Here is a 27,388-nt window from a genome sequence, read left to right on the forward strand (position 1 = left end):
GAAATGAGAGAAACGTCCATCTGTTTGCCCATCTGTTCGTTCCTCTTTGTAGAACCCAGAAAATAATTCACCCCCCAAAACCCGCACACTTACCTTCCGGTTGTCGGCCACGCAGCTTTCCTCGAGACAGGAAGCTGTCACTTTGCGTCTTCTACGTGCTCCTCCGGGACTTCATGGGAAATGTAGTCCACCTTTATGGGAAATGTAGTTCTAAGAGCCGGGAGTGCAGGTTTAACACTGAAATCTGCCTACTGTTTTGTAGTCCGGCCACTATCTATGCACCTCCAACAAGGCATGATCTGGGGCCTGCGCAAGGACAAGAATAAAAGGATAATTTCTAGTCTGCTAAAATAATAGAACGTTAAATTTAAAGAACTTGACCCGATTTTATTCGTAGTTAAATTAGTAGAAAGCTATCATTGAGAGTCAAAACCATTTACAATTAGACTCCACATGAAGGGCCGAAAAGGAATGTGATCATCTCATAACAAATGACCGAGATGTCTGAGTGACCGAACAAGGATAGGGAGTCTTGCTTCAGCACCACGGAGAGGTCATAACTAGGATTTTGCACGTTTTTCTAGAGATACTGATTGAAATCTCAAGATTCCGGTTAGAAAATTTGAAGAAAAAAATATTCTGCCTCTTTTGTCCAGATTTAGCAGTCATTTAGTAGAATCTATCCCTGATTGTGCAGGTGAAGGTGCGAGGTGAAGGCTGTACCAAAGGGGAAACAGTTTTCTCCGCGTTGTTTCAGCACGAGGCACGTATCAGAACTAAGATGAAAATAAGCCGGTATTTGGAAAAATGACAGGTATCGAGTAACAGGGACAGTAGTTAGAATTTGAATAACTTTACTTCCTCTCTGCATCTTTCCCATTTGTCCGGTGAACCTCACTCCGTCTGACTCCACTTTCCTATGCCATTCACTCTAGCCTTTCTGACATCTTGAAACGTAGCAGCAGAAGTTTCGGGGGAAGGCGAACATGCGAGTTTGAAGCGGGGTGCAGGGGTCCTGCCCCACCACCTGAAGAATAGTCTGGGGAGAGGGTGGTGGGGGAGAAGAGGTAGGACTCTCGAATCAGTGCGGAGATTCCTGCCGCTTAGTCTCCCACGCCGCTGCTGGCTCAGCAGAGGTTCGCCTAACATTCTAACATTCACCACAGAAGCGCCCGTGCCGGGTTTCTAACGCCTGGCGCGGACTTGCGGCCGGGTGGAGGACAGCTACCGCCCGCCCGCTCCTCCCCGGACCACGCCCTCCGCCCCTGACTCCTCCCACTTCCCCGCAGCTAGGGCGCCTGCGCGCTGCGGGTGGTGGCTCTCCCCCCCCACCCCACCCCCGCCCGGCTGGAGGAAAGCCCATTGGCCGCTGCGTGGAGCCGCGTGCTGCCTCGCGCCTGTGACTGTCGCACGTGCTGGGGCCGGAAGCAGCCGTCGCAGCGATGGCGTCGTTACTTTGGGGAGGCGACGCGGGGGCCGCGGAGAGCGAGCGGCTGAACGGCCACGTAACCGCCACCGAGCCGGGGAGGGCCAGCGGGTGGGAGCTAGAACAGCACTCCCTGAGGGAAATGTGCTGGGAAGGGGAAGGGGGAGCCCCGGTAGCGTTTGGAGTGGGGTGTCAGGTGGTCAGAGAGGAGATGTGACAAGGATTTGGAAGAGGGCCACCGGAAGGGAGACTCCGAGAAAAACAAGACCTTGGGTTGGAAAGGGCAAAATGAAGACACTTGCGCTGGGAGGGAACGCAGCTGGTGGCCCCAAGTAGACCCCGACTTTTCTATTCTCCCAATTTGACCACTAAGCCTCGGCTAGCGTTCATCTTCATCTTAGCTACCAACACGCTTTCCTGTCTACTCTCCTTTGCTTGTCCTGTGACCCCCAAGGACCGTCCCATTTAGACCAGAGACTTATAAAGAGGAATTTCACATGCAGGGGCAGCGGAAAGTCTCCTTCCAATTTTAGGGTAATTCATACAGGAGATCAGTTCCTCAAAGGAATCCATTTATACATAACATTGCAAAAGAAACAGTATTGGGAGGGGGATCTTCCCTTTCTTCCTTCGTCTGTTAGGGGGCAGCACTGGGCTGCTTGATGGTTTGCTTCCTAATATTGATTGAATTTTGTATCTTTCAATAGTTTTCAAACCTCATCCACCCCCAGAACCACCTTCTGGGTATCAAGAGTGCTACCATCCCAAACATAGGTGAGTGCTGTTAAAGGAGATTGGGCTCAGTTCCTTGAAAAAGTGTTGTTTTCCTCATATCCCAGCTTTAGCTCCCTTAACACTCAGGGCCCTCCACTCCTTCCCAGTCTTTTTACCCTCTTCTCTACTGCTTGACTCTTTTGTGCACACTGTAGAGTCAGCAAGAGAAACTGGGATAATACGCTAGATGTTTCTGCTTGGCATTTATCTTTACAGTTTTTTTTTTTTTCCCCCTCACATCCTTTTAGATGGTTCTGTTAATAGGATCGAAGAAGATGATGAAGATGATGTAGGTAGGAAATAAATCCATTTGTGGGTATTTACTAGCATTCTGTTTCATGTAGGGCTTCCCTGGTGGCTCAGAGGTTAAAGCGTCTGCCTGCAATGTGGGAGACCTGGGTTCAGTCCCTGGGTCGGGAAGATCCCCTGGAGAAGGAAATGGCAACCCACTCCAGTATTCTTGCCTGGAGAATCCCATGGATGGAGGAGCCTGGTGGGCTACAGTCCACGGGGTCGCAAAGAGTTGGACATGACTCAGTGACTTCTCTTCACTTCTGTTTCATGTAATCATGACTTCACAATGTGAATGAATAATATCTTAAGTGGAAAAGAACCATCTTTGCTTCTCTTTTCTTTATGAATAGTGAATGTCAGAAAAAACACTAACTTGGGAGTGGGGATTACCTCTTCAGAGGAAAATTGAAATAGAATATGTAGGAATGGGTTAAGAATTTTCAGCTGGCAAGGACAAAGTAGGACTGGTGGCAATGGATGTAGGCTTGCTTGAGGATAGAGTCTGGTGTAGGGCAGAGTCTAAGAAACAAAAAAAGAATTCTCAGTGCTGTGTCATTCTTTCTAGAACCTTCTAGAACTTTCTTTTAGAAGAAAAATGACAGCAGGAGCAGTTGCTTGATATACAGTCACTGAATGAAAGGAAGCAACTTGTTAGATGTCATTTGGGAGGCTTGACTTTTCCCCTGCAATATCCCCTTTTTTATCCTTGCTTTTCTAGTGGATTTGGCAGCTAATTCACTCTTAAACAAGTTAATCCGGCAGTCCTTAGTAGAATCCAGTCACCGGGTCGAAGTCTTACAAAAGGATCCCAGCTCTCCACTCTACTCAGTGAAAACATTTGAAGAGCTGCGGCTGTGAGTATTTGTGCCTTAAGTGTGGGAAAATGCCAGAAAGTGTAGCACAGAACAAACTAATCTGCTAATAATAAACCCATCAGATTCTCCTTCATGTTCTAATAATCAGCATTCAACTGAGATGTGGACGTTTTGCCAGGAAATAAAATACAACTCAAAGAGGAACACTAGGCTATCTGAGTTGTACAATGACTTGAGCACCTTTCTTATGGTAAAATTTTTAACCTTGCTGTGCTATGGGGGATAGCTAAGCCAGACACAGCCACATTGCTACTCTCTATGCCAGAATACAGGGCTTCCCTGGTGGCTCAGTGGTGAAGAATCCACCTGTCAATGCGGGAGACACAGGTTTAATCCCTGGGCTGGGAAGATCCCCTGGAGAAGGAAATGGCAACCCACTCCAGTTTTCTTGCGTGGAAAATCCAATGGACAGAGGAGCCTGATGGGCTGCAGTCCAGTTCATGGGGCCGCAAAAGAGTTAAACATGGCTTAGCGACTAAACAGCAATAACAATACCAGAATACAGATAATGGGAAATTTGGTGGCCCAAATACTCCTTGAGATAAGTTACAAACTTTTACCTCTTTCCTTTTTGTCTCAAATGGTATGTAAATAATTTTCTCAAATTGGTTTGTATTTCCTAGGGATTTATCAGTTGGCATTAAGGAAATGTATTTTAACAGGGAGAGTTACTGATGTGGAGAAATCCAAAATCCTGATGTCCTCTTTCTAAATGCGGAGACGCTTACCTATGATCAACAGTTGGCTGCCAGTAATCTAGCAGTTCCTCTACCAATTAAACACATCCAGACTGTGCATGTCACTGTAGTGGAAGTATTCCAGCCTGCTTTACTTTATTCTCTTCTGAACACCTGTCTTGAGACCCCCGCCCCTGACCAGGAAAGAGGCATTTAAAATACCAGCTTAGAAGAATGAGCTAATATTGCATCTTCTTCTAGATAGAACTGATAATAGAATCACCTGAATGAAATTTTGTCTTCTCTGAAAATTGCAGTTAAAACATAGAAGTTTGTCATTGATTTAAAAGAAATAAATGATAAATATCACTTAGTTTTCTGCTTGTGTGGAAAGCAAACCTCTCCTGGAAAATTGTATTTCTCTCAGATGAGTTTTCCCATTTTTTTTTTCTCTTAGTTCAAGAGAGAGTTCCCCTTTAGGCCCTTACTACTATGCTTGGTCTAAGCTAATAACATAACTTATTGCTTTACTGCTCTAAATGTACTGGCATGATTGTATATGTTTGAGAGTTGAGATTTAGATATATTATTAATACTTTTCATACGCAGTTGCAAAGTGGCCTAATTTAGAAATGCACTTTTCATGTTTGTATTTCTGAGGCTACTGATGCATCATAGCCTTCAAGTATTTGATTTCTTTTTTTGACAGCAAGGAAGAGTTACTAAAAGGGATCTATGCAATGGGATTTAATAGACCATCCAAAATTCAAGAGATGGCTCTTCCAATGATGCTGGCACATCCGTGAGTTTCCAGGGAAATCGTGTTGCAACTTGGTTATTTTTGGTCTCATATTCAGTTGATGCCCAGCGTCTCCTCTTTCCTACAGACCCCAGAACCTCATAGCCCAGAGCCAGTCTGGAACAGGAAAGACAGCTGCTTTTGTATTGGCAATGCTCAGCAGAGTTAATGCCTTGAAATTGTTTCCACAGGTAAGGAAAGGCTGAGAGAGAGAGAGGAATGCTTGCAGCGCCAGTGGTATTTTAGTGATGGGCAGCAGTGCTGCCATGATGTGATGATATTTAGAATAGACATTCTTTCTTAAAATCATAGGATTATAGGCAGCAGTGTAGGGTAGTGACTGAGAGCACAGTCTTCATAGTTCGAGAGCACAGTCTTCATAGTTCGACTGGTTCCAATACCAGCCTCTCTACCTACCAGCTGAAAACCTTAGGAGAGTTAGTAAATCTTTTGGAGTACATTTTCTTGTTAATAAAAATAACATCTATAAAGGTGTGGATCACAGCTGTCCAGTTTGCCCTTGAACCCTGACACCAAGCACGGTGCTTGCCCTGTAGAAACCGCTCCTTAAACATTGAATGAATGGGTATCTGCCTCATAGGATTGTCATGCAGATTGAGTGAAATAATGCACATTTTTAGCACTATGCTCAACATAAAGTGAGCATTCAGTAGTAATGGCTATAAGGCTGTAGCTCACCCAGTCCCTCTTAACACAGAAGGAAACAGCCTTGGAGAGGGAGAGGTTGCCTTTGAGGTCACAGTTGTCAGAGAGTGGCTGAGCAGGGGCTGGAACTAGAGCCACAGGAGACACACGTTCAATCCCTGGGTCGAGAAGATCCCCTGGAGAAAGAAATGGCAGTCCATTCCAGGATTTTTGCCTGGGAAGTCCCATGGACAGAGGAGCCTGGTGGGCTCCAGTCCATGAGGCCAAAAAGAATCATTACCTGACTGAGCACACCCGACATGACTGAGCAGACACGAGTGTAGTTGCTTTACAGTTACTGTACAGCAAAGTGAATCAGCCACACGGATACATATATCCCCTCTCTTTTGGATTCCTTCCCATTTAGGTCACCACAGAGCACTGAGTTCCTGAGCTATGTAGTGGCTTCTCATTAGTTATCTATTTTATACATAATGTCACTATACCTCCACAAATTTTAATTGTATTTCAGAATTGCATAATGGTGAAGCTTTCTCCTTCCCCCTTGTCTCTCTGTCAGTGCCTCTGCTTGGCTCCTACTTATGAACTGGCTCTGCAAACTGGCCGTGTGGTCGAACGGATGGGGAAATTCTGTGTGGATGTTCAAGTGATGTATGCCATTCGAGGAAATCGAAGTATGTACCAGTGAGCCAGTCCTGGCTGATATATATATATATGTGTGTGTGTGTGTGTGTGTGTGTGTGTGTGTGTGTGTATTTAACTATCTTATTTATTTATTTTTAGCTGACTTTTAGGAGAAGGCAATGGCACCCCACTCCAGTACTCTTTAACTGGAAAATCCCATGGACAGAGGAGCCTGGAAGGCTGCAGTCCATGGAGTCGCTAAGAGTCAGACATGACTGAGTGACTTCCCTTTCACTTTTCACTTTCATACATTGGAGAAGGAAATGGCAACAGTGTTTTTGCCTGGAGAATCCCAGGGACGGCGGCACCTGGTGGGCTGCCGTCTATGGGGTCACACAGAGTCGGACACAACTGAAGTGACTTAGCAGCAGCAGCAGCCAACTTTTAAATTTCATCTTTTCTTTTGGCTGAGCCCTGTGACATGTGGGATCTTAGTTCTCTGGCAAGGGGTCACACCTGCACTGCCTGCGTTGAAGTCTTAATGACTGGACTGCCTGGGAAGTTTCCCTGGCTCATATTTTAGATCCTGACTCCACCAACAATCATGGTGTATTAATACCTTCTCTGCTTTCTCGCCTCTAAAGTGAGGACATCATGGCACCTGTATCATAGAGTTGTTAACCTGAATTTAATGAAATGATAGAGATGGAGCACTGCGTGCACCTCTAGCATGTGATAAAGATCCAGTGCATGTTAGCTTATCACTCCCACAGCTGGAACAACAGCTCAGTGCTTTTGCCTGTTCTCTTCTGTGAGGCTCAGTTGTTTTGTACAGAACAGCTTTTATTGTTTTACTTCTTCATGAAAGTGCTACATGCATATAGCTTTAAAAAAGTCTTTAAAACCCAGAAAATTCAAAGGTAAAAGTATAAGTTGTTCCTTCTCATCTTTCAAAAACCTATTTCCAAAGACAACTATGGTTTTGTTATCAAATCTGTGGGGTTTTTTGTTTTTGAGTGTTGACCAAAAATGGGAACATTTTTTTTTTTGTACTGTTCAAAAACTTACGCATCTTAAACATCTTTTCGTGTCAGTGTGTATAGCCCCATGTCCTCCTTTTGACCAGCTGTATAATATTCCATCATTTTTTTTTCATGGGACCTCTTGATGGACATTGTGGTGGTTTTCCGTTTGGGGAGGGCCTGTAGGCCTTTCCCTGCTGTGCCACTTTGCTGTAGGACAGTGGAGATGTTGCAGGCCGGCTTTTTAAATGACTGTGAGGCAGAATCAGTTACTCAGGACTGTTACCGTTTCTGTAAACCAAGAAACTCAGAGACTTCTCCTAAAACTCTGTCAAAAACCACAATGACCCTCAGGGTTTGCCTTTGGGAAACCAATAGGAAATGTGTTGCGTGACTCAGAATTCCAGACGGTTAGAGTGGTTTCCAGCTAAAGAAGACCTTCCAACCCTTTTCTCCATAGTTCCCAGAGGCACGGATGTCACCAAACAGATTGTAATTGGCACTCCTGGGACCGTCCTGGATTGGTGTTTCAAGCGAAAATTAATTGATTTGACTAAGATTCGTGTGTTTGTCCTGGATGAAGCTGATGTGATGATCGACACGCAGGGATTTGCAGACCAAAGCATTCGTATTCAAAGGTAACTTTCACATCCATCCTTTTCTTCCTAGATCTTCTGTCCAGATAAGGGATTTCATTTGTCCACTGCTCTTCATTGTCTTTACTGCTTATTCCCCACTTCCTTCTCCTTTAAAGCAGATTGGGTTTTCATGATTTTTAGCAGCTCAGTGAGCCTTCGACCTGTAATTTCGCACTTCATCGTATAACTTTGCTTTATTCTTGTGCTACAGGCTCACAGATGAAATCCATATAGTGGGTCTGCACCAAATTTTGCCAATAATCTTATATTTGAACAAAATTCTAAAGAGAATTTATTAAAACCCCATGGCGCTATTGTAAAGACGCAGTAACCTGGGGTCAGCAACCTAGTGGTCTAGTCCTGACCTTGCCCGTAAGTTGTTAAGTAAATCTTGTCATTTTGCTAAGCCTCTCTCCCAGGATCACCATGGGGCTTAAAATTTCAGATTATGAGGCCTAAGCTGAACCTTATGGAATCAGAATTTCTGGGAGTGGGCCTCTATGTATCACTTACTTTTAAAGCATTTATGGTGGTAGTCATTTAGTCGCTAAGTCATGTCCGACTCTTGCAACCCCGTGGATGGTAGCCCGCCAGGCTCCTCTGTCCATGAGATTTTCCAGGCAAGAATACTGGAGTGGGTTGCCATTTCCTTCTCCAGGGGATCTTCCCAACCCAGGAATTGAACCCGGGTCTCCTGCATTGCAGGCAGATTCTTTCCCAACTGAGCTACAAGGGACTGTGTTAAATTCAAATAGGATATTGAAAGACTTATAATGAAAACCAGTAATCCCCTGCCCCCAAACCCTAGAGAACACTGTCCGTTTTGGCATTAACTGTCATATCTTTAAATAACAAGCTCATTGCTGCTTCTCATTGTATATTGTCTCTTCCGAGGTGGCTCAGTGGTAAGAATCTGCCAGTGTAAGAGATGCAGGTCGAACCCTGGGTTGGGAAGATCCCCTGGAGAAGGAAATGGCAACCCGTTCCAGTATTCTCGCCTGGGAAATGCTATGGACAGAGGAGCCTGGCGGGCTACAGTCCATGGAGTTGCAAAGAGTTGGACATGCCTGAGCAGCTAAACAGCAGCTGGCTTCCCATTAGAGAAAGTGGGAATTTAGTCCTTCTGTACCACCCCCTTGGAGAAGGCAGTGGCACCCCACTCCAGTGCTCTTGCCTGGAAAATCCCATGGACAGAGGAGCCTGGTAGGCTGCAGTCCATGGGGTCGATAAGAGTCAGACACGACTGAGCGACTTCACTTTCACTTTTCACTTTCATGCATTGGAGAAGGAAATGGCACCCCACTCCAGTACTCTTGCCTGGAAAATCCCATGGACAGAGGAGCCTGGTGGGCTGCAGTCCATGGGGTCGCTGAGGGTCGGACACGACTGACCGACTTCGCTTTCACTTTTCAGTTTCATGCATTGGAGAAGGAAATGGCACCCCCCTCCAGTACTCTTGCCTGGAAAATCCCACGGACAGAGGAGCCTGGTAGGCTGCTGTCCATGGGGTCGCTAAGAGTCAGACACGACTGAGCGACTTCACTTTCACTTTTCACTTTCATGCATTGGATAAGGAAATGGCAACCCACTCCAGTGTTCTTGTCTGGAGAATCCCAGGGACTGGGGAGCCTGGTAGGCTGCCGTCTATGGGGTTGCACAGAGTCGGACACGACTGAAGCGACTTAGCAGCAGCAGCAGCATACCACCCCCACTTTCACTATCCTGTCCCCTCTATGGCTTCAGTGGTTGTATCATAAGAGTTTGGTTACATTAATGGTCAGTATTAATATTATTACCACAACACAAGTATTGTTCACTGTGGAGCATTGAACTATTATAATTATGTGGGTTGTTGTTGTTTATCTTGGCTGCACTGGGCCTTTATTGAATTTCATGGACTTTCTCTAGTTGCACTACGTCAGCCCCAGGGCTTGCAGGCTCAGTGCTTGTGGCTTGTGGGCATGTGGGATCTTAGTTCCCTGACCAGGGGTCGATCCCTTGTCCCTCACATTGCAAGGCAGATTCTTAACCAGTGGACCACAAGGGAGTCTCTAGTTACGTTTTTTTGTGTGTAACTTTTCCCCCTAAATTTGCCTGTTTTCCCTTTTTGGCTACTATCGTCATGTAGAGGTGTCATATGTCATTGATATCTCTAGACAGTCAAATGTGTCTTAAAGCGCCAGTGGTTTTTTTCCCAGGAGATCCTCCACACACACTGTCTCTGGTTTTAGCTGGGCTGGTTGCACTCCTGCAGCCACAGTCGTGTCAGTTTCCCCTGTCCTTGTTCCCAGTTTTGAATCTCCTGTCCTGTGGGTCCTTTTTCTTGGTTTACTGAATATGCTGGAACATACAGTCCAGTGACTTCCTGCAAAAGGAGGTGTAGGAAGTCCATTTTCTAGCCCCTGCATGTCTGAAAATGTTTTTACTGTGCCTGTAAATTCGATCTCTGAGTTGATTTTGCCTGGATGTGAAATCTTGTCCTAGAAAGCTTTCTCCCTATAAATTCAGAAACAGTGTTGAAAACAGAAAAATGGTGGTTGTTTTTTTGGTTTGGTTGGTTGTTTTTTTTTTTTTACTATAGTTAATATTCTGTTTCTGGTGTTGCTACTGGAAAGTTTAATGTCATCCCTATCCCCAGACTTTTGTCTGTGATGTTCTTTTTTCTCTAGAAGATTTTGGAATCTTTTTATCCACAGTATAATGAGACTTCTCGGCTTGGTTCAGATTTTTTTTTCTTCATTGTACTACACACGTGGCACATGCTTTTCATTTCCAGAATTTGTGTCCACCAGATCTGGGGAAATTTCTTACGTTACTTCTTTCCCTATGGTGACCAACTTTTTAGGAAGCCAACCCAGTCACAGCAGGGAAATGCACACACGCATATATGTCATGTATGTATAATAATATATATAATACAGAAGAACTAATCATGCACGTGTTATTACTTTAACATAAAAATATGTAAAATATGTGTTTATTTGAAATTATATATTATGTGCTTTTCTGTTTAAACAAAACAAACTGTCGAACTAAACTGTGGCAATAAGTAGTAATTCATAGGAGAATTAGGTAAATATGCATGAGAAAAATACAATAATGTTTTATCTCTGATACAGCAATTTAATCTTTTAAAACATTGGATGCTTAAATTTTGGAGGCTGTGCTGGTTTTTTTTTTTTTTGACTGCACCACACAGCTTGTGGGAGTTTAGTTCCCTGACTGGGGATCGATCCTGACCCTTGGCGGTGAGAGCACAGAGTCCTACCCGCTGGACCGCCAGGGGAGTCCCTACTGTATATTCTTATAATACAGAATTACGGAGCTTTTTACGAAGAGACTATAAATCCATTAGAACTAATTACACATACTGCCTGTATTTAATGACAGAGATAGTCGTGACACTTTGCTTTGGGTCTCATAGTGCTATAGGATGTTTCTCTGCTCTAGTGTCCTTGGGACTCCTTGCAGCCTTCTCTCCTTGTATGTCGCAGTAAAACAGAATATAGTCAGATGTAAAATTCATTTTGATTTGGAGCTCTGCCATCAGTAAGCCCACACTGATTCTTTTTTAAAAAAAATTTTTGTAGTGTAGTACACACACACAGTTAACTTACAACATTGTGTTACTTTCTGCTGTACAACATAGTGACTTGGTTATACATATGGCCACTCTTTTCGATTCTTTTTCCATATATGTCATTACAGAGTTTTGAGTAGGGTTCCCTGTGCTATACAGTAGGTCCTTATTAGTTACCTGTTCTATACACACACACACACACACGTGTGTATGTGTGTGTATATATATATATGTATGAGAAGCCCACAGTGATGCTTGGTATCAGTCCAGTGAGATAGCCTCTGAACACAAGTGTCCAAGCGTTGAATACTTAGGAGCTAGCAACAGTGGTTTTTAGACCTGTAAGAATTTCCAGCTCCCTCGGAATGTCCTCCCACTGCATCTGCACACTTGTTTTAGTAGACCAAGTGTTTGTCATTCAGATCCTTTGCATCCATAAATCCATCGTCTGGGTCATCCATACCTAAAATGTCCATCATTTTCAAACACCCCAAAGTCTATTAGATCTCATCATAAGTGAAACCTCTCCTCCTCAGGGAAAAAGATTATAAACCACAGAGATGACTTAAACTCGAGAAATTAAAAGATGGATTCCTTACAAATTTAGTAAAGAAATGAGAAAGTCCTCAACTTGGCTGGACTTCGGAAGTAGTTTTATTTCTAAAAAAGGAAAAACAAGTCATTTTTTCCTGCAAGTTTTTTTTTTTTTTCCTTTTGAAGTATTTATTTTGTTTTGCAGTATGGCCAGTGAACAATATTGTGATAGTTTCAGGTGAACAGCCAAGGGACTCTGTTCAGTTCAGTTGCTCAGTCATGTCCAACTCTTTGTGACCCCATGGACTGCAGCACGCCAAGCTTCGTGTCTATCACCAACTCCCAGAGCTTACTCAGACTCATGTCCATAGAATTGGGGATGCCATCCAACCATCTCATCCTCTGTCGTCCCCTTCTCCTGCCTTCAGTCTTTCCCAGCATCAGAGTCTTCCAGTGAGTGAGTTCTTCGCATCAGGTGGCCAAAGTATGAACTGGTTGGATCTCCTTGCAGTCCAAGGGACTCTCAAAAGTCTTCTCCAACACCACAGTTCAAAAGCATCAATTCTTCAGCACTCAGCTTTCTTTATGGTCCAACTCTCACATCCATACATGACTCCTGGAAAAACCATAGCTTTGACTAGACAGACCTTGGTTGGCAAAGTAATGTCTCTGCTTTATAATATATATGTATTCATTCTTCTCCAAACCTCTCTTCCATCCAGGCTGCCACATAACATTGAGCAGAGTTCCATGTGCTGTACAGTAGGTCCCTGTTAGTTTCCCATTTTAAATGTTTGTTTAAATGTTTGAGTTTTTGTTGCAGCCTTTACAGAACACCAGACAACTCGGGTGCAGTCAGTATACGGCATCTTCATTGGTCATCAGACCGTTTTGGAGATATAGTGTGTTAATTCTGTTTTACTGTAATCTCTTTCTCATCCTTAATTTATTTCTAAATTAGAGATGGACATTGTTTTTCTCTCAGGCTTTGAAAATAGACTAATATTTTAAATCCTTTCGCTGGCCAGCTACAATGCCTGGCATCTTGTAAACACATGTCTGCTTCCATTTCTCCACAGAAAGAAATCTTGTAAGGCTTCTGCAAGTTTGACCTTACAAAGAGCCCCAAAACTTTGGTAGTGAACAGTTCAGTATCACAGGGAAGCAGATCGTATGCCTTTTTAGTAGTGTTGTGTACAAAGATGCAGACATTCAGCTGGTAAGAGCTGTTTGTGTTCTTTGGTAAGGAGTTCATAGGTTGAATGGAATCTGCCAGAGTTTATATTTGCTCTGTCTGCTGCTCCTGCTGGGGTTGAACAGAGGCTGGTTTGTGTTTGGAAACAACGTCTAGCAGCCTTTTGTTTTATATTTTCTGTGTTGTATAAAAACTTCATAGAAGTCAAGATGTTTTTAAGACTTCAGTTTTTAGTTTTTCCTTCCTTTTGTTTAAAATACATTAAGCCACAGCACTGTCCAATAAAAATACAATGCAGGCCACATGTGTAATTTAAAATTTTCTAATAGCCACATTAAAAAAAGAAACAGGTGAAATTAATGTTATGAAAAAAATCATTTTATTTAATTTGATATCAAAATAAGTGTCTTAACAAGTAACCAATATTTATCAGTATAAAAATTATTAATAGTCTGCATTTTTTTGCATACTAAGTCTTTAAAATCCAGTGTTCTACAGAACAACCCATGTTTCTTTCCCTTGGATAATTTGTATAAATTTACTTTTTGGAAGGAAATGGCCCCAGCCTTGGGGTACCAGTCCTGGGGCCGTCTTTTCAGATGAAAGATTGTAGTAGAACAGATGGCCAATGCAGATTGTCCTCCAGTCTCTTCAGAGGCCCCCAACCCCTGCCAGTCCTTCCTCTGAATTCTCTGGTGTCGCAGGTCTTAGACCTCCCAGGGTTCTGAGACATCCACTGCCTTTCCAGCAGCATTTCCCTCTGTAGCACACGTATCTTAGCGTCATGCACCTTCTCCATTATCATGCTTTTCCATCTTGCAAAACTATATTGAAATGTCTCTTCCACCCATTTCTCTTCTTGGATTCTTCACGTTTTGTGAGTTCATAGCTTCATCCTTTTATAATCACATGAGTGTGATGTGGGACTCTGAGAAGGTAACACATGTAGTCAGTCTCCCACAGTCAACCCGAAATCCGTCCAGTTGTGTGAAAAGCTCCTGGGGATTCAGGTCCCAGGCTTGGTATAATGTTTGGAATCGCTGAATTGTATGAACTCTCCTGTTCCCTTTTAGGACTAAGGACTTTTCCTCTTAAGTGCTCTGTTGTCTTCTCAAAGGCAGTGATTTCTCTCTGGTCTCTTCTGTTTTTTTGAAAACTAACTTTTTAATTGATGTTTAACATATGTACAGAGAAATCCTAAGTGTACACTGGGTGAATTATCGCAGAGAGGCTATGCTCATGGAACAGTGGATCCGTCAAGACTGAGATCTTTCTCAGAGTGCTCCAGAAAGTGCCCTGCAGGCCGTCTCCTGTCACCAGCCCTCTCTCCTCCTCAGACTTAGCTCTGTCCTAACTGCTGACTCTGTGGGTTCATCTTACCTATTTTTGAACTGGGGTATCAATTGTCCTGTGTTCAGTGTGGGTTTAGCTTGCATTTTCCATGCAGCAGCATCTTCCCCTTCTGCACCCTTTTATTTATATCCGGGTCTTCCCATTCCACATAGACTTCACGTGACTGTCCTTTCCTACTCAGTAGATAGAACACCTGCCTTTGAGTGATGAGCCTCTGTGCCCCTCATCTGCATGGAGCTCATGTGAGATGATTCCCATAAACAGCCCCTGGACTGACACCCTAGGCTCCATAAGCCGTCTCTCCTAAGGAGGTGACTGGCTTGGAAACCCCCAAGCCCTCCAGATCTCTTAGCTGACCTTCACTCTGGAGCCCCGTGTTCAGTTTATGCATTCCCCAAACCCTGGGAGGGAGGGAGGGGCTGACACGTGGCCCTCTGCAGCAGGTGTAGTTCTCTTGTCCACAGCGCCCTTCACGGTGACCCTGGGGCGGGAGCAGGGGCGTGGGGGGCAGCTGATGGCCGTGGGCAGCCAGTGCTGGGAGCTGCGCCCTGGAGTGGGACAGGCCTGGCAGTTGGGTGATGCCCTTTTCCCTTCTCTCTCCCAGAGCTTTACCCTCCGAGTGCCAGATGCTCTTGTTTTCGGCGACCTTTGAAGACTCTGTGTGGCAGTTTGCCGAGCGAATCATTCCTGACCCCAATGTTATCAAGTTACGAAAAGAGGAGCTGACCCTGAACAACATCCGACAGTACTACGTGTTGTGCGGGAACAGGAAAGACAAGTACCAGGCTCTCTGCAACATTTACGGCGGCATCACCATAGGCCAGGCCATCATCTTCTGCCAGGTAGCTCCACCTGCCAGGGACTCGCCTTCCTTGTGCCCAGACTTCCGTGCAGATGGGGGCAGGGGACAGTCAGATGAGTGAGAGCCAGGGAGCCGGGCACTGTGTTCCACACTGTTTATTCGTGATGTCGTTCAATTTTCAGAGCAACTTTGAATAGAGATTACTTGTATTTTATGGGTGACACTGAAGTGATGAAATAGGACTTCAATATGACGTGAAACAGGGCATCCTCCTTTTATGTTGATTTAATTTTTTTTTCTTTTTTGGTTATGCCATGCAACTTGGTCAGTTCCCTGACCAGGGATTGAACCTGGGCCATGGCAGTGAAAGCCCAGAATCCTAACCACTGGAATTAGGATTAGGGCCCCAGGGAACTCCCCAGGCATGCTTCTTTTAGAGGGACTGCTTCTAACATGTCCCCGTTCAAGTTGATGTTACTGTGACTGTTTTCACAGATACCCTTTATCAGGTTAAAAATGTTCTCTTCATTTCCAAACTTACTATGAGCAAGGCAGCCACTCAATTACTCGCTGTTGATAGCCCTTTATTTTTCTTTTCATATTTACTTTTCTCTCTGACATTGTTCGTGTTCCTGTTCTGGATTGTATTTTTTCACCACCACGTGAACACTGTCAGCTCCATGAGAGCAAAGTCTGTTCCACATACCTCCTTGCCCCCATCCTGGAAGAGCCCTGCCCAGCAGTGGATGGCCTTGGAAACACACCTGTAGAGTACGGGAAAGTGTAGCCCTGCCACAGAGTAGCCATGTAACCCTGGGCAGAGCACTTAATGGTTTTATGCTTTAGGTTAATTTTTTAGTTTTTTCAAATGAGCTTAGACACCTGCTTCATCAGATCATTACGGAAGTAGATGAGCGTGATGTAAGTAAAGGTTTTTGCAAGGTGCCTGGCACACACAACAACTTAATCGTCGTTGTTGTTGTTGTTCAGTCACTAAGTCGCATCTCAGTCTTTGGAGACCCATGGACTGTAGCCTGCCAGGCTCCTTTATCCATGAAATTTCTCAGGCAAGAATAGTGGAATGGATTGCCATTTCTTTCTCCAGGGGTCTTTCTGACCAAGGGATCAAACCCACATCTCCTGCTCTCTTGCATTGACAGGTGGATCCTTTACCATTAAGCCCATCATCATTGTTAGGTTACCTCATTTTGTCATCTGACCACCACAAGAGGTGGACGGAGCATTTTATTCTGTTTCAGGGCTGAGAAGCAGAGCTGTGACAGGTTGAGAGGGTGTGCCCCTTAGAGGCCTGGGGGCAGGAGAACTCCCTGCCACATTCACAGGTCTCTCTAGGCCTGAAAGGAAGGGGGAGCAAAACCCCTCTACAACCCCTGTACCCCCAGCTCCCATGCCCTGCAGACATGAGCGCTGCACACACAGTGAGGCTGCTTCAACTTGGGTGTGGTGCTGGGCTTTGATTTCCTGCAGACTCGTCGAAATGCTAAATGGTTGACTGTGGAGATGATGCAAGATGGCCACCAGGTGTCTCTGCTGAGTGGAGAGCTGACTGTGGATCAGCGAGCTTCCATCATCCAGAGGTTTCGGGACGGAAAGGAGAAAGTCCTTATAACCACCAATGTCTGCGCTCGAGGTATGTATGTGTGTATTTAAAGTCAGGTTTATTGAGTTTATCATTTACATGTGATAAAATTCACTCTTTTTAAGGATGTGGTTCAGTGAGTTTTGACAAACATATGTAGTCATGTACCCATCACTGTAATCAAAATGCAGAACAATTCCATCTCCCTTCAAAATTTCTCTGTGCTTATTTGCAATCAGTCTCTGAAACTAATGGCCCCTGACCACTACTGAGCCAGATCTCTGCTTCTGTATTTTTGTCTCTTCCAGAATGCCATGTAAGTTAAATCATGCAGTTGGTAACCTCAGTGTCTGATTTATTCCACTTGACATCATACTTTGGAATTCATCAGTGTTGTTACATGTATCAATAGGTCATTCCTTTTTATTGCTGAGTAGTATTCCATTGAATGCGTGTACCAAATTAGTTCATCTATTCACCCATTGATGGACATTTGGATTGCTTACAGCTCAGGGCTATTTTGACTGAAGCTGTAATAAACATTCATGTATAGGGCTCATGCAGACATACATTTTCTTTTCTCTTAGGTAAATACCTAGGAGTAAGATTTTTCAGTCATAGGGTCAATGTATATTTAACTTTAGAGGCAACTGCAGAACTGTTTTCCAGAGTAGCCATGCCATTTTGCATTTCTACCAGCAGTACCAGAGGGTTCTAGTTGTTCTCCATCCCTGTCAGTAATTGGTATTGACACTTTTTCATCTTAACTTTTCCAGTAGATGTATGTGGTGTCTTGTGTTTTTTACTTGTGTTCCCTAATGACTAACGATGTTGGTCATCTTTGAGGTGTTTTTAATTTTAAAACTATTGACTGCTGGGGAAAAAATCTTTTTTTCAAGCAAAGGGTCTTCCTACTTTGCTCACTTCCCCATTGTATCCTTGCCTATGCCACATACTCAAACCCTGTTTCCTAGTTTATTACTGGTTCACCCGACAGAACTGAGGACCTGCCGTAAGGGCTAAGCCTGGAGGAGGAGCAGCCTGAAAAAGGGCCTTCCCTTCGGGAGCACACCACCTCTGAGCCTCTAGACCGGCGCTGTCCAATAGAAATGCTTGCACTGAGAGAAATCTCCTATTCTCTGTTGTCCAAGCCATAGATAGTAGCTTTTGAGCACTGGGAGTGTGGCTAGTGTAGCTGAGGAACTGGATTTTTAATGTGAATTAATTTAAATAGCCTCGTGAGGCTAATGGTTACCATACTATACCGCGCATCTGCAGAACCCCAGAGGAAAGAGGGCACAGATAGCTCGAGTCGAAGCACAGTACAGGGAGGACAAGGATCACGAGCCAGACAGCATGTTAGTGTTGGGCGTGGAGGCCCCAGGCGAGCCCAGAAGTCTTCCTGGAAACATTAGGTGTGAGAGGTATGGATGGAAGGGGAGAACCCTTGGAAGTCTTGAGTTGTTTGTACTTTATCCTGTACGGTTTGGGCAGCCAGGTTCTAAACACAAGTGCTCTGGACATCGCTGTGGCATCCATGGTGAGGATTAGAGGAGTAGGACATGAGGGACTGGGGAGCCAGTCCAGAAATTATTATGACAGTTGAGGCCATGATAAAATTGATGAGAACAGTGGCTGTGGAATGGGGCGGAGCTGGGCCCTGATGGGGAAGAGAACCTGCAGGGGACTCAGCACAGCGGGAGCAGAGAGAGGGGCTCTTTGGCTTGGTGAGAGCCTCCACCCCCTGCCACACACACACACACACACACACACACACACACACTTTGTACATAGTTAGACTCCTGTAGAGTTCACTTCTACTGACACTCTTACCTAGCATAGTAGACATACATCAGATCAGATCAGATCAGTCGCTTAGTCGTGTCCAACTCTTTGCAACCCCATGAATTGCAGCACGCCAGGCCTCCCTGTCCATCACCAACTCCCAGAGTTCACTCAGACTCACGTCCATTGAGTCAATGATGCCATCCAGCCATCTCATCCTCTGTCGTCCCCTTCTCCTCCTGCCCCCAGTCCCTCCCAGCATAAGAGTCTTTTCCAATGAGTCAACTCTTCGCATGAGGTGGCCAAAGTACTGGAGTTTCAGCTTTAGCATCATTCCTTCCAAAGAAATCCCAGGGCTGATCTCCTTCAGAATGGACTGGTTGGATCTCCTTGCAGTCCAAGGGACTCTCAAGAGTCTTCTCCAACACCACAGTTCAAAAGCATCAGTTCTTCAGCGCTCAGCCTTCTTCACAGTCCAACTCTCACATCCATACATGACCACAGGAAAAACCATAGCCTTGACCAGACAAACCTTTGTTGGCAAAGTAATGTCTCTGCTTTTGAATATGCTATCTAGGTTGGTCATAACTTTCCTTCCAAGGAGTAAGCATCTTTTAATTTCATGGCTGCAGTCACCATCTGCAGTGATTTTGGAGCCCAGAAAAATAAAGTCTGACACTGTTTCCCCTGTTTCCCCTTCTATTTTCCATGAAGTGATGGGACCGGATGCCATGATCTTCGTTTTCTGAATGTTGAGCTTTAAGCACACTTTTTCACTCTCCTCTTTCACTTTCATCAAGAGGCTTTTGAGTTCCTCTTCACTTTCTGCCATAAGGGTGGTGTCATCTGCATATCTGAGGTTATTGATATTTCTCCCGGCAATCTTGATTCCAGCTTGTGTTTCTTCCAGTCCAGTGTTTCTCATGATGTACTCTGCATATAAGTTAAATAAGCAGGGTGACAATACACAGCCTTGACGAACTCCTTTTCCTATTTGGAACCAGTCTGTTGTTCCATGTTCAGTTATAACTGTTGCTTCCTGACCTGCATACAAATTTCTCAAGAGGCAGATCAGGTGGTCTGGTATTTCCATCTCTTGAAGAATTTTCCACAGTTCACACATACTTACAAACAAATATGTGTCAAAGCAAGCTTGATTCTAGACTGTGTCTGTCAAGTGAGAATTCCCTCAGCAAATGTGATTCTTGGATAGCTGGGTCCTGAGGTGGAAGCTGCAGGGCCCTGTGGTGTCCTTCCTCTTCCAGGGATTGATGTGAAGCAGGTCACGATCGTCGTGAACTTTGACCTCCCTGTGAACCAAGCAGAGGAGCCAGACTACGAGACCTACCTGCACCGCATCGGGCGCACGGGCCGCTTCGGGAAAAAGGGCCTTGCCTTCAACATGATCGAGGTGGATAAGCTGCCTCTACTGATGAAGATCCAGGACCACTTCAGTGAGTGGCACCCTTCACAGTCAGCGCTGTGGACCTGCCCACGTTGACAGTGGCCGTGTGTCGTGGGCCTCGAGCTTGGGGTTCATGATGTGATAGGATGGGGGTGGGAACCAGACAGTAGGAGGCGTCCACTCTTCAGTGTCAGAGCTCCTAACCTGAGACGGGGGTAGAGAGAGACCCGAAAACCAAGTGGGATTCATGTGAGCTCAGATTTCTATCTTATTGCTCATTCTGGGATCTAAACCAGATTTTACATCATAAAGAACCACCGTGAGTAATGAGATCCTGGAAGATTATATTGTGTCCCCAACTTCCTTTTTTGTCTACATTTTCCTCTTCCCTGTTGTCCCAGCGACCAACTTGGGCAATCCTAAATCCTGAGTCTGGCTGCTTTCCTCCAGCCCTCCTTCCCCTCATCTAAACAAGACAGGCTCTGATAACCTGCTGGGAAGATGGCTGGGGAGCAGGGGAAGAGGAACCCTTGCAGGACTCCAAATGTTATCTTTTACCTTTCGGACAGTGGTACTTATCCTCTGTGGGAAACAAAGAATACTGTCCCTGGGGGAGTGCACATAGGCACAGAGGTGGAATTTAAAATTTAATTTTAACAGGTTTGCTTGCTAACTGTGGACCCTTCAGGGAAGTTGGTTAAGCACTCCTGTGTTAGGATAGCAGAGCAGGGATGGGTGTGGAGAAAGACCCATTAAGATTGCCGTTGCTGTGGTGATCAATGCTCCCTGTTGCCATGCAGCAACGTCCCCCTCCCATGTATGTCCACACCCACTTCACTCCCCATGAACTCAGCCAGGCCCCTTCCCAGGCCCTTACTGCACTTTGGCCTTTTTTTGCCCCAAGGTATATGGACATGCATGTTCTCTTGTCTGGTGCATTTGATGCTGTTGTGGTTGGTGTGAATTGGTTGTTTGGACACCTGCCCATCCTCACCTAATCTAGAGAATATTCCTATCTTGAGGATTTCCATACGAGGTGTCATTGTCTTCAGAAATGTAGTTGGATGGAATGAAATTTCATTTGGGCCCTGGGATAAGACTGTTCCATTCTCTTTTGCTCTTTTAGACAGCAGTATTAAGCAACTCGACCCTGAAGACATGGATGAAATTGAAAAGATTGAATATTGAAGAAATAACTTTATCACTTAGATGTATTTTGGTTTATGTGAGAATGTAGGTTTTAAAGGTAATTTTTTATGTTGAGCCTTTTTCAACATGAAGCTGTTACGTATGGCAAAATAAATGTCATGGTAGCCTTAGTTTTAAGACCTGAGATTTTTTTGAACCAAATTGATGTGAAGCAGTTGATTCTTTTGAATAAAAAAGTGAGATAATTTCTTACTCCAGTCTCTTCACAGATAAACATCTTTGCAGGGCTACTGGGATGTTGTGGGATTTAGTTCATATAAAGCACCTGAGTCGGTCATGCCACCTGTGAACAGCTCAGAGCGCCACGAGATGGCAGTAGAACGTCACTGTTTTGGAATTTGAGTGGTTGACAAGCTCTGCGCCTGCCACCCCAGGGTCTGGACCCGCCCCAGGGTCGCAACCCCACCCCCACCCCCTACATACACATGCCCCCCACGCACAGACACACACTCTTCTTCCCTGTGAGTACAGGGTAAAGTCTCTACAAAGTAAAACAGTTTGAAAGAGAGAACATTTTGCTTCTTTTTTAACGTTTCAACTGACATAGAGAATTTCAAAATATTTTTCTATTTTAGTTCTTAATGTCTTCAAATGAGAGAAGATCTAATCCATCCTCAGCTATTTTATAGTCTATGAAAATGTGATTTTATTATAGGCATTTCTTTAAGACAGGCAGTGGGGGTTGGGGGAACCCACTTGCCTTATTAAGGAGGTGACATTTCAGGGAGCAGTCAGGTTTGCTTTTCAGAATCTCAAGGTGGATGTGAGAATCCTAGACATTTTCCTACAAGTCCCGATGACATGCTTCTCATTTCTCACATTTACTTCTAGAAAAATGAAACAGTGGGCTTGAGTAAGCAGGGTGGCGGCGGGAAATCAATACTCTCCCAGAAAGCCCGAGCAGGCTTTGCAATCCACGGCCAGAGTCAGGCTGCAGTTCTGTCCCACCAGGCGGCCACCAGCGCCCGTGGGGAGTGTGCCTGTCATCCCAGGTTGGAGGGTGGTTCCCGGCCTATCTCTTCTGGTATTCCACGCGCATGTTGCCTGCCAATGTTTTATTCCCGTGGGCAGGGCTCAGACACAGATGAAATTCACCCGACATCCTCATCCTCCAATAGGTATTTATTGTGCATCCTGTAGGCTACACACTGAGGAGGAGAGATGAGTCACATGTACCAGTCATTTCCAAATTCAGAGCCTCACGGCTGAGACTCTGAATTAGCAAGCTTTGTTTTAATAATGGTGTTTGCTTAAATAAGGGGCACAGAGGAGGGACCCCTAGCACCATGGGGCCAGCTTCCCAGAGGAGCAGACACTGCATTTCCTTTTACCGAGAGGACATGGGCTGCAAGATGCCTCAGGTACTTGGTACCACCTTGCTGTTACCTGACAGGTCCAGATCCAGTTCATCACGAGAATTACCTGGAGAATTTGGGAGAAAAATACAGATTTCTTCCCCATACTGTACACAGAAGTCCAGACTGTCTTAGGGTAGAGCCCAGAAACACAGTTACCTGTTGTAGCCGAGAACAGGCAAAGCCACAGGTCCTTAAGACCACTGTGTTAGGGAGGAGATGGCAAGGCAAAGACAAGTCCCAGGGACAGAATCTGTAAAACGTGGAGCTTCTGCCTCTGAAGGTCCATGCGTGTTCTCCATTTACGTGTCTGCCTTCCTCTCTGGGACAAATCAGCTTGTCTACGCGGTACCCAGCCCCCAGCGCCTAATACGCACTCTGTGAATACTTGTTCTGTTGCGTAAATATTCTCTTGCCATTTCTTCATTCACTAACGTCCTTCCCTGATGTTTGCCATCTTAGTTTTGAACCCCAGTCCTGTAGCACAAGATGAAAAACCATAGGAAGTGTATCAGGATCGATAGACCTCTCTCACTATTTGAGAATTGAGTTGGATTTTGCATCACAGTCAGCTGAGCACTGGGGTCTCCTAAACAAGACTCTACCACTTGCTCTTCCGGACCCGATCTCTAATGGAATCTCTACCAGTTACCCTGGCAAACGTCTTCCATTTGGCAGCTGTTCCCACGGCGTCTGCACATAGGGTGCATCCTTCTCCTCCCCCTTTGCCCCTCTCCGCACTTCCCTTTGTCTCGCTACCGAGGAGGAACAAAGCCATCCCCGTTCTGTGTACATCTCAGCTGTCTACACACTGATTGTCCGGTTTGGCAAGTCAACATTCCCAAGGCTTGTCTCGGGGGAGCAGCACCCTGCTCAGAACTGCCAGCAGTCTCCGCGTCCTCGTGCCTGGCCGGGCCAGATCGTCTCTCTCCGTGGATGCCTGCCTGAGAAAAAGAGTCCATGGAGAAGCTGGGAATGGCCAGATGATTCCAGCGCATCTGGGAGCTGGGTTAATCAGCTGTGTATTACTTGGCACCAGATACTAAACCAGACCCATTTGGTTTATCTTGGCCAGCTTCAGACCATGAGCATATTGAAATTCCCGATTACGTACAGCAGGGTTATGATTTCCAGTGGGAGCCGTGAGTGAACACCTCGCCGCGGGGGGCACAGGTCCTGGACGTTAGGTGCTGGATCAGAGGCGACCATGAGTGACAGGAAAGGCGAATGCGTGGGTCCTGGTCTGGTAGGATGTCTGACAGCCCTTCCCAGGAGATGCGATGGCTTTTGCCCTTGAGAAAGTGTTGATGCTCCCATCAGAGCTCAGGCCCCAGGAGAGCTCTGGCCACCTCCACACATGTCGTCAATGGTGGAAAGTCTGGAGTGTTGCTGGGGAGATGTATGGTACCTTTCCAGACAAGATCCTGGGAGAGGAGCCAGTGTCCAGCCTCGTCTCTGCTTTTGGTTCCCTGAGAGGCTCAGCCTCCTTCCCTTGGACTCAAGGCGTGGGGTGAGGAGGGGACGGGGACAGGTCAGCTAGAGGACCCAGATTTAGCACAACTGCAGGCACGGATGCTACAGTGGGGTCCAGGGCAAGGGGCTCCCCATGGGCCTGCTCGTCTTCACCCTCCGAGCTCAGGGCCCTTGCTGCTACCAAACAGACAGCCCTGCAGACTGGTCCAGAGGCCACAGTAGTTGCCCCCAGAAACAACAGAAGAGTTGGGTCCTCTTAGCTCCTCCCCCTATTCCACCCTCCACCACTTCAGGGAGTCAGCTTGTATACTGAAGACCCTCATGACATGCTAACCCACAGACGAAGAAAAACCCCAGCCTTGCACTATGCAGTGGGGAGCACCAGCTCTCACCCTTGGGAAGGACTCCTACAAAACTCAGCCCAGCCTTTTACTCACAGGCTGAGAGAAGACTTGGGGCTCCCACTCCTCCCTCCCCTCCGCTGACTGCTCCTCCCCCATGGTGCTGCTCCCTCCTCAGGCCAACATTCTCCTTTTTGTTCTCCCGGGCTCTCTAAGGAGGGATGGGGCAGCCGGACCACTGTCAGAGACACCGCCCTCTTCCCCCATTTCCCTTCCTGCTTCGTGTCTCAGTGAGCTCGGGCTGCTGTGACAGAATGCCACACAGAGTGAACCAAGTCAGAAAAAGGAAGACAAACGTCATACATTAACACATACATAGGGAATCTAGAAAGATGATGCGATCCTACGTGCGGGGCAGCAAAGGAGATACAGACAGAACAGACTTTGGAACTCAGTGGGAGGAAAGGGTGAGATGATTTGAGAGACTAGCATTCAAACATATACATTACCATATGGAAAACAGATAGCCAGCGGGAGTTTGATGTAGGAGGTAGGGTGTCCAAAGCCAGCGTTCTCTGACAACCTGGAGGGATGGGGTGGGGAGGGAAATGGGGGGGTTCAGGAGGGAGGGGACGCATGTATATCTATGGTCGATTAATGTTGCTGTATGACAAAAGCCATCACAATGTTGTAATTATCCTCCAATTAAAAGAATTTTTTTTAAATGAGCTATTAAAAAAAAAAAAAACAAGAAACACCACATAGACTGGGGGGCTTAAACAACAGAAATGTATTTCCTTAAATTTCTGGAGGCCGGGAAATTTGAGATCAAGGTCTGGCAGGGTTGGCTTCTGGTGAAGTGCAGACTGGTCTGGCTTCTCACGGTGTCCTCACGTGGCCGAAAGAAAGGGACATGGCTTCTACCTGGCATCTCTAATCCCACTGTCCCACCATGGGGGCCCCTTCATTACCTAATTACCTCCCCAAAGCCTCACCTGCAAACACCATCACATGGTGGGGCAAGAGGCAGGCAAAGTTTCAACACATGAATTTGGGGTGGAGGACGGTAGGCTTTCCTGGTGGCTCAGATGGTAAAGAATCTGCCTACCGTTCAGGAGACCTGGGTTCAATCTCTAGGTCAGGAAGATCCCCTGGAGGAGGAAGTGGCTACCCACTCCAGTATTCTTGCCTGGAAAATTCCACAGTCAGAGGAGCCTGGTGGGCTACAGTCCATGGAGTCGCACAAAGTCAGACACAACTGAGCGACTGACACACACAGAGGCACCATTATCTCTTTTTAATGTGGTCTTCCACCCCGCCTTTAAACATGAAACTTCTGAACTCTTCTCACAAAATACATGTGAAGTGGGACGATTCCTGGTTAAGAGAAGCACTCGTGTGTCTGCAAACCCAGGGCAGAGTTCCACTGCCCATGTGGGGCTGCCAGCCCTCCCTCTCCGCTCATCAGCCTTGTGCTTCTGGTGCTGAGCTTAGACTCAACTAGAAGCACTAGGATAATGCAAAAGATGAGCACGGAAAAGATGGCCTTCCCCGTCTGGTATTCAGAACAACTGAAAGGATTTTCTAAATGAGAGTCTTTATAGATCTAAAAGTCTTTTGTTTCAGGACCTCCCTGGCTGTCTGGTGGTTAAGACTCCGCTGAGCTTCCATTGCAGGGGGCACAAGTTTGATCCCTGGTCGGGGAACTAAGATCCCACATGCTGCACAGCACGACCAAAACAAAGAAAGAAAAAAAAATGTCTTAATTTTTAGGGAGAAGCATAGGCAACTATCTGTTGCACTTTAGGGATTCATTTCTTTCTAATAACTTTTTTTTTCTCTTCAGTAGAATAGCCGTGGGTTTCTACATTCCCATTTCTACTATACATTTGACATGAATGGGGATCGTCTCTTATTTTGTGTTGGTTTTCCTTTTGTTAGGAAGGTGATGCAGTCTCACTCAGTCCCTTAGTTTGTGATTTGTGACTTGAAATCTCAGTGGAAGGAAGCGATTGACAAGGGAGCCCCGCATTGTGTGAGGATTGGAGGTGTGTTTCTGCACAGCAGCCTTGGGTGTGGCTGAGAAGGCAAAGCCTAATCAGGCTGCTCTGCGAGGTGGTGAGCTCCCCACTTGAGGGAATATTCAATCATTCAGAAGCATCCATTACACTTATTTGCAATGGACACTGTAGTTCTGGTTCTTGAATTAGCTGGGACTCAGAAATAAAATGATCTCTGAGACTCCACCCATTTAAAAAAACGTTAAGTTTCCATGACCCCACACAGCAGACCTACACACACACACACACACACACACACACACACACACACACACAGGAGAGTATGAGCTATGGGAGCTTCGTACAGAGGAAGATTGTTTCCCACAAGCGAAAAGAAAACGGAGTGGCTAACTTTTCCTTTTAAAATGCATTTACTTATTTGGCTGCACCAGGTCTTAGCTGTGGCACACAAGATCTTCAGTTGCTACATATGGGATCTAGTTCCCCCACCAGGGGTTGAACCCGGGCCCCCTGGGCATTGGAACCATGGAGTCTTAGTCTCTGGACCACCAGGGAAGTCCCTGGAGTGAATAACTCTTATCTGCCTTAATTATCAGATGTGCCAACTTCCCTGTGTAACCATTTTCCCTGTGTAACGATTATACCTATTTTCATCAGTTTATGCAGAATGTGAGGACTTCCCTGGTGGCTCAGATGGTAAAGCGTCTGTCTACAATGCAGGAGACCTGGGTTCAATCCCTGGGTTGGGAATATCCCCTGGAGAAGGAAATGGCAATCCACTCCAGTACTATTGCCTGGAAAATCCCATGGACAGAGGAGCCTGGTAGGCTACTGTCCATGGGGTCGCAAAGAGTTGGACATGACTGAGCAACTTCACTTCACATGCAGAATGTGGATGATTTTTATTTAATATTTACATTATAAAAGCAAACAGAGAAGG

At 45.7% G+C, this 27,388-nt stretch overlaps 2 protein-coding genes across 5 annotated transcripts in view; one reads left to right on the top strand and one right to left on the bottom strand.

The window, feature by feature from the left end:
- Window positions 1–123, bottom strand: part of PUS3 (pseudouridine synthase 3) — a 34,364-nt gene extending 34,241 nt beyond the window's left edge. The window contains exon 1 of the mRNA XM_010820931.4: window positions 94–123. The gene's annotated coding sequence lies outside the window, so the exon portion shown is untranslated. The remainder of the gene's footprint in view (window positions 1–93) is intronic.
- Window positions 124–1,379: 1,256 nt separating this feature from the next.
- DDX25 (DEAD-box helicase 25) lies at window positions 1,380–21,450 on the top strand. 4 transcript variants are annotated; one of them, XM_024987054.2, is made up of 12 exons: window positions 1,380–1,537; window positions 2,134–2,200; window positions 2,449–2,493; window positions 3,213–3,348; window positions 4,756–4,848; window positions 4,934–5,036; window positions 6,071–6,185; window positions 7,618–7,795; window positions 15,062–15,299; window positions 16,748–16,910; window positions 19,910–20,098; window positions 21,176–21,450. In XM_024987054.2, exons 5-12 carry the CDS (start codon window positions 4,787–4,789, stop codon window positions 21,235–21,237), a joined length of 1,110 nt encoding a protein of 369 aa, XP_024842822.1. In that variant the 5' UTR covers window positions 1,380–1,537; window positions 2,134–2,200; window positions 2,449–2,493; window positions 3,213–3,348; window positions 4,756–4,786; the 3' UTR covers window positions 21,238–21,450.
- Window positions 21,451–27,388: the final 5,938 nt, after the last annotated feature.

The sequence above is a fragment of the Bos taurus genome, chromosome 29 (genome assembly GCF_002263795.3).
Source record: "Bos taurus isolate L1 Dominette 01449 registration number 42190680 breed Hereford chromosome 29, ARS-UCD2.0, whole genome shotgun sequence".
Taxonomy (NCBI): Eukaryota; Metazoa; Chordata; class Mammalia; order Artiodactyla; family Bovidae; genus Bos; species Bos taurus.